General features: G+C 44.9%; 1 protein-coding gene across 35 annotated transcripts in view; it reads left to right on the top strand.

The window, feature by feature from the left end:
• DLG2 (discs large MAGUK scaffold protein 2) overlaps nucleotides 1–7,453 on the top strand; it is a 2,231,561-nt gene extending 2,224,108 nt beyond the window's left edge. For all 35 annotated transcript variants that reach the window (XM_043918879.1, XM_043918871.1, XM_043918860.1 and 32 more), the window contains 2 exons: nucleotides 407–498; nucleotides 2,692–7,453. In XM_043918879.1, the coding sequence (XP_043774814.1) occupies nucleotides 407–498; nucleotides 2,692–2,798 (199 nt within the window). In that variant the 3' untranslated portion in view covers nucleotides 2,799–7,453. The remainder of the gene's footprint in view (nucleotides 1–406; nucleotides 499–2,691) is intronic.
• The last annotated feature ends 4,998 nt before the right edge of the window (nucleotides 7,454–12,451 follow it).

The raw sequence follows: 12,451 nt of genomic DNA, 5'->3' as shown, positions 1-12,451 counted from the left end.
TATACATTTCCAAACTACATCCAATGGAAGAATAGATGAAGGAAGCAGGGCAGTTCTTCCTGGAAGAATGGAAGCCCTGAGGGACACATCAGCATTCAAACACCCGAAGGCCTGTCCCGGAAGAAGGAGGTTCGGTTCTGCTCTGCAGAGATGCAGAGCAGCTCTAACGTGGGGCCAAGAGACGACCCTCTGGGGGCGTGAGCGCCCTGGGGTGGGGGCAGCGACGGGGGAGGACAGGGGCAGCCACAGGGAGTTCCTTGTTGTGGCTGAAAACATCCCAACAAAGAGGAGTCCTGTTAAGGGCTAGGAAGCTGCTGCTAAGGTTGCACTCAGCCACGTACACTGTAGTTTTTCAGGATTTGGTGTGTTTCCTTTGTGTTCTAACACGAAACTCTCCTTTTCCCAGGGAGATGAATAAGCGTCTAACAGAGGAACAAGCCAAGAAAACCTATGATCGTGCAATTAAGCTAGAACAAGAATTTGGAGAATATTTTACAGGTATGTTCATTTGCATTTGTACTGTGAGAAAGAGGATGAATTGTCTGACATTTGGCATAGAGGGGGCCTGCTATACCTGGGCCCTAGCGCCTTCCTGCTGAAAACACCTGATTTGCCACTACTTCCATTTGATTCAAAATTCTGGGCTCCTTCTTCTCTGGATTCAGCTTCCTGGTTACCACTGGCCCTACCTAAAACCATGAATGGCAGAGACTGAGCTATCTCCTGGGAGAGAGATTTTAAGTATTAGTATCTCATTCAGAGATGACTCATTGGAAAAGGCCTAAATGCTGAGAAATATTGAAGGCAAAAGGAGAAGGGGGCGGCAGAGGAGGAGATGGTTAGATAGCATCACCAACTCAGTGGACATGAATTTGAGCAAACTCCAGCAGATAGTGAGGAACAGGGAAGCCTGGTGTGCTGCAGTCCGTGGGGTCACAAAGAGTCAGACACGACTTAGCAGCTGAGCAACAACAAAATCTCATTCAACTTCTCTCCCTGAGATGATCAGAAATTTGAAAACGAAACTTTTACGGCTCCGGATGTGCACTGTCCAAGCAGTTACTCTTGAAAAGTAGTCCCAGGGTCTCTATTCTCTGCTTCATGGACCTCTGGGTCTGTCTCCCCATTAGACACCAGAAGAAGATGCTTGAAACACTTCCTGTGTTTCAGTTAATTCCATGTCATATCTTACTGCAAAAAATTTTTTTTTCTTTTTAAATATTTCCTTGGAAACATAAATTAGGGGGGATATTTTGTCCTGGTTATCATAGGTTCTCTATTCTTATATGCTTTCATGAAACACTGATCAGATCCAAAAAGTGATCAAACTTTGGAATTTGCCTTACAACTGATAGGTCTTCCCTATAACTCAAATGGTAAAGAATATTCCTGCAATGCAGGAGACTGTTTGATCCCTGGGTCGGGAAGATCCTCTGAAGAAGGGAATGGCAATCCACTCCAGTATTCTTGCCAAGAGAATCCCATGGACAGAGGAGCCTGGTTGACTACTTAGCAATTGAACTAAGTTCAGTTCAGAACTGAGTCCCTGGGATCACAAAGAGTTGGACATGACTCAGCGACTAATGCTACATACAGTTACAACTAATGGTTTAAAACAAGAACTTTCCTCCTGAGTTACCTTACATGAAGTTAGGTGTTTTCTTTTTTATCTCAATCAAAATATGAGGAAGCTGGTGGCTTAGCAGTTTGCAAATATGTTGAATCAGGTAGATCTTAAGTAAAATTTCCATCAGTAACAAAGATATGAGTTATGTTTCCCCCTAAAAGAACATTCAGTATGTTCAAAACAATATACATGTTGAACAGTGCTTTATATTCAGGAATAAAATACAATAATCAGCCCATTCCAAGGATTGTTTTTGAAAATCTAAACCATGTTTCAGTAACAACTTCTTTTTAAGCCCCAGTGTCATATGGATAATATTGATGTGTTAGGGATATCTATCTACAAGATAGTTTTTGTCCAAAGGAGATAATAAAATGTATTTAAATCTACTGTAAGTGAATTGGTGTTTGGGGTAATACATTGTTTGTTTCCTTCTATTTTATGTATTTTTTGCAAGTAATTGCCATAAGATATTCTCACTATGAAGAGCCCTGAATGGTAAAATCTCAATTTATTAGATTAGTTGGAGAATGAATAAAGTTTCTTATTAAAGGTTTTGGGGATTGAGGAGATTAAAGTTTTTTCTAAAATCTTTATTATTTCCTCTGCATCTAGAATATTCTAATTTCTGCCCATTATAAAATAAGTAATATAAATCCAGCTTATAAGAGAATATAAGCTGGAGAATATAAGTCCAGCTTCCTTTGGTAACAGGGAGCTCTCAGTCTGAAAATTGACCAATGCCTAGCTCAGTGCCTAGCCCAGAGTCAACACCCATAAAATTTAAATAAATGAGTGAGTCATCATGTAGAACTACAGAGAGACATGTAGAAAGAAGGAAGACTGATACATTTATTACTAATCTAGGACATGCTTTAAAAGCATTTTTAAAATCATTGATGTGACTTTTCTTAAGTGAATCTCTGCTTTTTCTTATTATTGAGAAGTAATACAAAGCCTCCTGATGAGTTTGTCACTGTTTGAGCTTCTTCTACATGACTGATGGTCGTTCTTCACCAGCCAGGAAATGCTTCCTGACTCCCGTGTGTTTGCTTTTGTTCCAGCTATCGTCCAAGGCGACACCCTAGAAGATATCTATAACCAATGCAAGCTTGTTATTGAAGAGCAGTCTGGGCCTTTCATCTGGATCCCCTCAAAGGAGAAGTTATAAATTAGCTACTGCACCTCCAACAATGACAGAAGAGCATTTAGAAGAACAAAATATATATAATATACTACTTGGAGGCTTTTATGTTTTTGTTGCATTTATGTTTTTGCAGTCAATGTGAATTCTTATGAATGTACAACACAAACTGTGTGAAGCCATGAAGGAAAAGGAGGGGCCGAAGTGTGGGACAGAAAAGACATTGCAGTATGCGGGGAAGGCTTTGGTTTGCTCAGAGTGCCAGGTGTAGGGACGAACCTCTGATGGGCTTCGTGCCCAAGAGATGGGCAGCCTCCTCACCCAGCAGATGTCCAGAGCTGACTTAGCTGCTGAGCTCCCTGTGTTTTTTGCTTTAAAGAAAAGTTGCCAGCACTTTAACTTCATCAACCTTCCATTACCCACATCTATAATTGATACACTTCAAATTTTAGAACTATGCACATCCTTTGATTTCTTTACAAGCAAAAGAAAGAATGAGGGAGGGGAAGGAAAGGAGTCCCTTTGAAGATGGCATAACATTACTATCAGGGAAGGATGAGTGTGTAGTTTCTTTGCCTGGCATCTACAAAGATGAGCATTTCATAAAATTCACAAGTGTGTGGAGGACTGACCTCACTGGGAGGAGGGGATTCCACCTGGGGTTAGCTTTATGATTGTTTATTGTCTATTTTGCCATTTATAAACTGAAAGAAGGCACTAAAGATGAGAATAATTTATACAATAAAAATATATTAAATGTATAGAAGCGAATTTCTATAGGTTAAAAAAAGTTTTGTGAAATATTTTGTAAAGATTAATTGAAAGACTAAATGTATGCACTATCTGCAGATGATCCAACTCAAGAACAGAAAGTTGCACTCTCCCTTTTGTTGCCAATGATCCATTAAGAGCATCTGAGTTCCTTCTGAAGCCTGACAAAGACTTCTCCCTCATTACCTCCCGTGATCCCCCTCCCACCTCAGAGATACACTCTCATGGAGCACATCCCTTAATGAGTTGCCCTCGTGGATATTTTTGGAGGACATTTGGTTAATGCATTTTTTTCAAGCTGATGGCTTTTAGAGACAAATTCATACAAACGATGTAAAGGAAAGTTTTTGCTTTTTTCTTGTTAAATACCCTGGGCCTGCCATGCAAATAGCTGAACAATGTTGTTCCTAGTAACTTACATACGACTCTTAAAGGATCATTTAGTATTTTGGCTGTCATGAATAATTAGGACTCTTTTGTCTGTTTTATAAGTAAACTGAGGGTTTTTGTAAGAGCCAGAGAAGGTGCAGAGCCATGGAGAGATCTGTCCTAAGATGCAATATTTCTTTGAGGAGGAGAGAGAGAAGGGGAGGATCTGACAGGAGCGGGTGAGGGGTGCAGACTTCTGTTTCTGTGTACAGGACCAAGAGATAGAACCACCAGGAAAGACCATTAATGACTTCGAGCTCAACCAATTGAACTGCCTTTCTTGGGGGCTGCACCTGGACCAAGTTTATTTTTTAGCAATTATAACTATGATGATTTAAAAAAAAGAAACTTCCCGAAGCCTATCTCCCACTTTAGAGCTGATGCTGACATCAGCGTTGCTTGCACCCCAGGTGTTTAGAGAGAGAGACTTTTCAGTGATCTCTGTAACTACTCAACTCTGGGTCCCATGCGTGCCCAGACTAAGCCCCGTCGCCTTATTTCTGGGGTACATCCAGACCTGGCAGGAATCTGCCACACTGTGCAGTGAACCAGCACGCCGGCTGGGACGGGAGAGCGAGAGGCAGAGCCGTCAGCAGTGATGGGGCTTCTTCACAGGAAGCGCATCAGAGCTCAGAATGAGGGTCTCTTTCCAAAAACAAGCATTTTTCATCTGACACTAAAACGCCACAGTCTGCCTGGCTGCAGTCACCAAAACAGACACAAGAGATGCAAAATCATGCATCTACCTATAGTCTTGAGGCTGCCTTTACCATTGGAAGGGCTAGCAATCCATTTTCCCTCTGATGAAAGTTAAATTTCCCAAGACTTCCTTAGGGTGTTCAAAATGTCAAAAATGTAGCCATGTCTGCAATTCGCCAGTTTCAGGTCAAGGCCTACTTTCATCCATCTCTGCTCCCAGAAGTGTCCGCCACCAGAATGCCATTCCTGATCCCAGCTCTACTTTTAGGCCACCATGATAACTTCTTTGGTTTCTCAACTGAGCATGCAACCATTTATTTAAAGGACTGTCATTAATGAATAGATGTTTCCGCGGGTCGTGTGATGTGCTTTTCCATTTAATATTAAGTATTGCTGTGGCTGAGTACAATCAAATTGAACCACCAACCCTTGGTTTTGTAGTAATACAATTATTTTCCTAGTGTAGATGCTTCCAGATAAGAATTGGCATTTGCACTGATTTTTTTATGTAGATTTATATAAATATATATAGACATATATATTTGCTTGAAGAATCACCAAGCCACTTGGTGAGAGGGTCTTTTCCTGTAGAATTTACACCTCCATTTGTTGTGTTGTCTTGCGCTTCCCAATGTTGAGGTCTCCACGGCTCCAACACACGGGTGTATTTTGCCGCAGACCCGATGACTTAAGATGGAAATGGCGCGAAAGCTACCCAGATTACAACTGGTGCAAATGCACGTGGAGCCTGGGGCCAGACTGGTGCTAACACCGCAAACTTTGTCGAGAGCTCTCTCCAATCTGAAAGCTTGCTGGGGGCGCAATGTCACCTTCGCACGCTGGGCCCTTTCGGAAAAGTGCCAGATCGTGTCACTGGTGCTATTTTTCATGCTCTGGTACAATGTGTAGCACCACGGGGGCCTCAGCTTTACCAAAATTGAAAATCCCACTCGTCAGCTAATCGCAGGGGCATTTGTTTCCGGCTCTCCTCCCGCGGGATCTGTGGGCCATTTCTTTGCAGGCCTTTCCTCCCAGCCCTACGCTCTTGGGTTGGCTCTGTTGGGTGCGCCCATCTTTACGGAGCTGCACTCAGGTGCCTGTGAGCTGTCTTGGATCCCACTGCCAGCCCTTCAGGACTCCGAGCCAGGGGGAAAGCTCCCCACTCCTATGGCTCTGGCCTCTTCTTTTCCTCTCATTCTTTCCCTTTGCTCTTTCCCTCCTGGTTCTAGCGCGTTCCATCTCTTTATGTACCTCTCCCTTCAGCCTTCCTTCCTGTCTCCTCTGAGTCGTTGGCTGTCCCCCGCATCCCTTCCTTACTCCCTACCCGCTGTTGCCTCATCTCTTTGTCCGTCTCTCCCACCGTCTCAGACACTCCCCTGCCTCTTCCTCTGTCTCCACCGTTTCTGTGCTTTCTCTTCTCGCGTCTCTGACCATGTCCTCTTCCATAACCCGCTCCTTAATTTTTCTGTCCTTTAAGGGCTCCTGGCTGATTCAGACAGCAAGTCCACACACTGGACTCATGACACAGATTCTTTGGGTCACCATTTTCACCCAGGCAGCCCAGAAAGCAAAGCTGAGCATGAATGAGGTCCCGGCTGGAGCCAGCTCCAGCAGGCCTCCCCGAGCCAGCCTGCACCGCTGCCCCGGCAGTGACGATGCACGCGCCCTGGGCCCTGCCAGCACCTGGGTCCCTTTCTGCCTGAAGCCTGGTCCACAGGGAGCCCACTCCCAGCACCATCCCATGGTTCCAAGGACACTTCCTTTCGCTAAAGGCAGACTCCAGCCCCAACAGTTGTTCTGACAGCAAACCTCTTTCTTCTCATGGAAGCCATGCCATCACCTTGGTTTGGAGAGAGAGATATTTTTTTCTCCCATTCATAAGCTTTCTTTTTCCTCTTTTCATCTGAAGCTCCCTCTGCTTTTCAGCTGGTGATTGCTCTGGTGAGATTGAATGGACTTGCTGGTGAAATTACATCTCTTTTTTCTTTTCCTGTCTTGGTCCTGCCTAAATTCCTACAAAAATATTTAAGTCAGAGACTCAGGCTAGTTCCTAAGTTTATCATAGTAATTTGTCACTCCTACAGGAACAAAAGGGGACATGTCCCTTAGAGCATGTGGAGTCCCTCCTGTGACAATTGATTTGAAAGAGGACTCCCTCCAGAATTCTGTGGATATACATTTTATTTCTGTGTATGTATGGTATATGTGGTTTGTATATCATGTATACACATACCACATTGGGTACACATGAATGTGGATGGAAACCTACCCACACACTTTAGTCTGTAAATATCCTTCCTCACTGAGAACTGTGCTTTGGAAATCATTTTTTGTACAGTTGTGCAGTTTCTTGTAGCAGCTGAGGACAAGCTTAAGACAGGTTGAATGATTTAGACAAAGATCATCTAAAAGACAGAAGACAGAATCTCCCTAGCAACTCATGAGGACAGACAACCAAACAGCAAGGTTGGCTCCCAATGAGAGGGCGAACTTTTCTCCTTTTTGAATCTGTGTTTCCTAAACGCGTCTTAACTTCCGAGTGCACCAGGCTGTATGCGTGAGATCCTTTCAATATGCCAAGTTTTGTAACAGTTTTCTCTCTGACTGGATGCTTCTCCATTGTGCAGGGTGGGAGGGAGGGGGAACACTCCTCGCCTGGGCTGGAGTTTACAGAGACACTGCACAGCTTACACTCCTGTTAAGTGTAAATATTCGACACTTCCATTCCATTTGTGTAAAAAATAAAGCACACACGATTATAAAATCAAGATGTATATTTCATACTCACTGCGTCTTTGCATATTTATTGCGTTGCCAGTTGCCAGCGGTGGCCCCGTTGTAAAAAAAAATGCTTGATAGAGTGTTTATAAACATGTCATGGTTTTATTATAAGATATAAATATTAAAACATTTTATACTTTATAGCAAATTATTTTCTCTCAAAGCATAATTTGTCTTCTTTCACAAAGAACAGAATCATTGATTTCTATTTTTATCAGACTTGTCTGATTTTAGAGCTAAAGTGTAGTTAGACTAGATTTGCTCTGAAAAATACTGGCACTGCCAAGAGGAGCTGAAAGTGGTGCTCCAAAGTATTTTTGAATATTTGACTACCATCTTGCTCGCTTTTAATCAGAATTTGGCCAAGGGTGAACAATAGTATTAAATGATAGGGTTTTTTTTAAGACCCTCACATCTGCATGGAAAAACTTAATTCTCCAGTTTCAAAATTGTGAGATTCCAGAAGATACTAAGAATAGGGAAAAACAGTTTTTTCTTATCTGGTCCTAATGATGCAAAGAAAGGCATAAATTGGAAAGGAGGTGTCATTTTCCACACATACTGAGGTCAAAACACATACCAGCTCCAAAGAGCTTAACACACCAAAAACGTCAGGTTTGAAAACCTGAATCTGCTGGATAATTCTTCCCTCCAGGTTAAATATATTCCTTTACATAAAGGCATTTGGACAGTGCAGGTCTCTTAGTTGGGGGAAGCAAAACAAATTTCTCCCATGAAAGGGGTGAAATTTCACCATCCAAGTGATCCCTCTGAGTACATTTTGCTTCATGATAAACTATCACGTAGTTGGATCAGCCACTGGGGGAAGCCAGACCTGGTCTGGCCGCACTGTGAGCCCGCAGGAGTCTCCGCCAGCTGCCCTGTCTCTGTCCATGGTGCTCGGGGGTGGTGAGCCCAGCCCATCCGAGGCTGCATAAGAAGACTGACCGAGGCTGCAAGCCCAGTGCAGACTTCACACCCCAACAGTTATTCCATTTTCAACATTTGGACTCTCATCAGATTTAATAATGTTAACACTACACAAAAGCCAGATTCACTCAATAATGGGTGTCTTTATTGGGGAGGGTGGCGAGGGAAGCTTGAAGAGCTTTTGACTTTTGGGGTCCTGTTTAATTTCTTGGTAAATATTTTTAAGACATGACCATTCTGGAAGTGTCTAAAGTTAGACGTGGACTGCATATCTTTGCACCTAAGATGACCTGGCTCTGCATCCATGGACTATGTAGATACTCTGAGACTAAACACTCTTGACAGAATTTAAAAGCCTCGGCGGGGCACAAAGGTAAGGAACATTTGCAGAGGGGCCACCAGCTCCCTCGGCACAAACCAGACACAGAGACTTGGAAGCTGTCAGGGGACGATGTCGTCTATGGGCCGGGACTTCTGGGTCTCATAACACTGGGTGCCGTCCTCTGTGACTAACCTTTCCCTTAGGGACTCCTCAGAAGCCACTGCTGCTCTCGTGAACTTGATCCTTTTCCCCCTTCTAATGTTACAGCCATTGTCAAGTCCAGAACTTGTCCCTAATGCCCCTTAGCACAGCTGGGACAAAGCTGGAATACACGGGCAAACTTTGCTGAAGACGGTATATAACAAAAGGGAAACAACAGATGAGCTGATTTATGGGACAGGCTTAGTGCCCAGCCCCTGGCCAGCTGCCACGTAACACAGGGCCATTTCCCCACCTCCCGGGGGTCCTTTCGACACAGCTGGACCTGAGGCCAACACTTCCGCTCTGGTGCAGTACACTTGAGAGACACAGAATCCATGCCTGAGCCTGACTCAGCCCTGCATTCCCCCAGCGTCAGCTACAGTAAAAACTCCTGCTGCCTCCATCTCTTTTGCTCCCATGTGCTAGAATACAAATGGGATTGAGTCACGGTGGTTAACTTCGATTCCTCTGTCATTGTAAGATTGCCTTAGGTACAGATTCTGATGCAGCAGGTATGGGGAGGAGCTGAGTGCTGACGCTGGAATCGTGCATGCGTGCATGCTAAGTCACGTCGGTCATGTCCAACTCTTTGCGACCCAATGGACTGTAGCCCGCCAGGCGCCTCTGTCCCTGGTGTTTCCCAGGCAAAAATACCGGAATGGGTTGCCGTGCCCTCCTTCAGGGGATCTTCCTGAACCAGGGATCCGAACCCACATCTCTTACATCTCCTGCTTTGGCAGACGGGTTCTTTACCACTAGCTCCACCTGGGAAGCCTGATGCTGGAATCACTAGGCTCTAATCCAGTCTGATTTTCACACTGCTACTGACCACCCACCAGAGGGTCATTATCCAGCATTTCTTTTTTATGAAACAGAAACTAGAGTGCCTCATACATAGTGAGGATGAATATCATTTCATGTTGCATGAGGTATAAAAGCATTTCTTACTGTCTGTCATAGTCACAGTCTGAGAAACAGTGCCCTGACCTGCACTCAGCCAGCTCCCAGAGACGCCTCTCCTCCTGAAGATGGGGGTCGGAGAACTGCAAACTACTGAGTCCTCATGCCACCTCTCAGCTTCTACTCACTAGTCCTAGTTTCAGAGTCACACAAACCAATGCATAGACCCCCTTCACCCAACTGAGACAGCGAGTGAAACTAAAAGCATCCACCTAAACCTCCTAAATAATGACCACTAAGGCCCTAAATCCGCCTCACTCGGGGAGATCCCCTAGAGAAGGAAATGGCAACCTGCTCTGGTATACTTGCTTGGGAAATCCCACAGACAGAAGAGCCTAGTGGGCTACAGTCCATGAGGTCACAAAGAGTCAGACACAACTGAGTGAGCGCACACACAGTAGTGGTGTGGTATTAGAGTTCCTTGAAAAGAATAGTTGATTTCTATTCAACAAAAATATGAAGCTAACAAGCTGGGACTTACCTTGTGTTCCAGTGGCTAAAAATCCGACTGCCAATGCAGGGGACGTGGGTTCCATCCCACACGATCCTGGACGTGGGTCTGGGAAGATCCCACTTGCCTAGGGGCAACTAAGCCTGTGAGTCCCATCTGCTGAGCCGGAGCTGCAGTCCTCAAGCTGCCACCAGTGAGCCCACAGCTCCTGAAACCCTGAGCGGTCTAGAGCCTCTGCACTGCAACAAGGATCCAGTGTGGCCAAAAATAAATAAATTCACTCATTAAAAAAAAAAACTAACAAGTTGAGAGGTTGAACCTGATGGGGTTCAGGCACACTGCCCCAAGATGCACCACTCTGCACACAGATTATTTCCAGCTGAAAATAAGCAAGGCCTAGAAGACTCAAGAAGAACCTTTGAACTTTCCCCAACTGCCTGAAAGATATTTAAGTTAGATAATTTAAGAGAGGCCTGTTCCGGGAAGAAGCTATCATCATAAATAACTCATGAAGTAGGTGTGATAGAGAGGAACCCAGCAAGGGCTTTTGATCAAAGTCCTCTCTGTGGTCACTGTCTCTAGATGACCTAACAGACATGTATTTACCAAACACTAACTCTTCCCATCTTGCTGTGAATTACCTCACTTCCCTTCGAAGTCCCAGACCCCTACATCCTTCCCCTTAGTCCAAAATGACATATATGCCTCATCTTGCCTTACTTGCAGGATAAGGGCAGATTCAAGCAGCTACTAATCAGAGAAACGGGGAATGCAGAAACCAATAAAAAACCAACTAATGCAGAAACCACCCAATTAACCACAGTGCAGTGATTAAAGATAGATAACAATATCTTTGAGCTTTTCTGCAAGAACAAAGACCCCCAACCAGGTGGAACATGGTAACTTCAGGCTGAACACAAGATTCCTAGACCCCCACCCTGTTACCTCACCACCAACCAATCAGAAGAAAGTCACTCACCCTGCAGCTCGCACCCCAAACTTTGCCTATAAACATTTCTCCCTGAAAACCTTCGGAGAGTTTGGCTCCTTCTTTGAGCAGGAACCACACATTCTCCTGAAATCTTTCTCTGCTCCAGACACCAACATTTAGGTTTGTTTGGCCTCACTCTGCAGCGCTGAATCTCTCTTATGATGTTTCAGGAGGGGGCACCCCTTCCAGGGCTCAAAAGTGGGCTCCTGTCTAACACTCAGAAGTGAATTGTCCGAGGAGACACGTGTGCTGACAAGGCAACAGACTTTACCGGGAAGGGGCGCCCGGGTGGAGAGCAGGAGGGTCAGGGAACCCGGGAGGACTGCTCTGCCACGTGACTGGCAGTCTTGGGCTTTATGGTGATGGGGCTCATTCCTAGCTTTTCTCCAGTCAGTCATTCTGATTCAGGGTCCTTCCTGGTGGTACATACATGGCGTGTGCATTGCTCAGCCAAGATAGATTCCAGAGAGGACTCTGGGAAGTTGGTAAGGCATACAGACTGGCGTCTACTTTCTCCTTTTGATCTTTCCTGAACTCCTCCAGATAGTGGAAGCTTGTTAGGTTCGTGTTGTTTACCAGGACCTCCTGTTGTAAGATAACTCATGCAAGTGGTTACTATCTTGCCTGGGTAGGGCGGGCAGTTTCAGTCAGGGGTTCCCCTAACAATGATGTTCAGTTCAGTTCAGTCCAGTCACTCAGTTGGATGTGGCCAAGTATTAATATCACCCTGTATTATCAGCAAATCCTACTGATAGAATTTTTTGAGAGTCTGTTTTTACATTGGTCCTCATACCCTGTGAAAGAGATAAGGTCATTTGTTTCCCCATCTTAGAAGCAAATAGATCAGGATTGTAGGAAGCAGAGACTCCCCCAAGGTCGCATGGCCAGTGGCAGGGCGGGATCTCAAGCTCCGGCCTCGCTTGTTCAGTGTCCTTTACTGCTCCAGCAGACAGGCCTCGTGAATGTTAACTAAGGATCTGCTTTGGAGCAGTGACTACCAAGAAATGGCCAGAAGGCTGGCCTGATGGACAAGCAGACAGCCATCTGCCTCCTACCTGGGTCAGCTGCCCCGTTAGGAATGAGTCACTGTCCAAAGGCAAAGATGTTATCAGGAAAGGACATCTCAACAAGCAAGAAGGCAGGAA

Source organism: Cervus elaphus, chromosome 2 (genome assembly GCF_910594005.1).
Source record: "Cervus elaphus chromosome 2, mCerEla1.1, whole genome shotgun sequence".
Classification (NCBI taxonomy): domain Eukaryota; kingdom Metazoa; phylum Chordata; class Mammalia; order Artiodactyla; family Cervidae; genus Cervus; species Cervus elaphus.
This window is presented reverse-complemented; position numbering and strand designations above follow the sequence as displayed.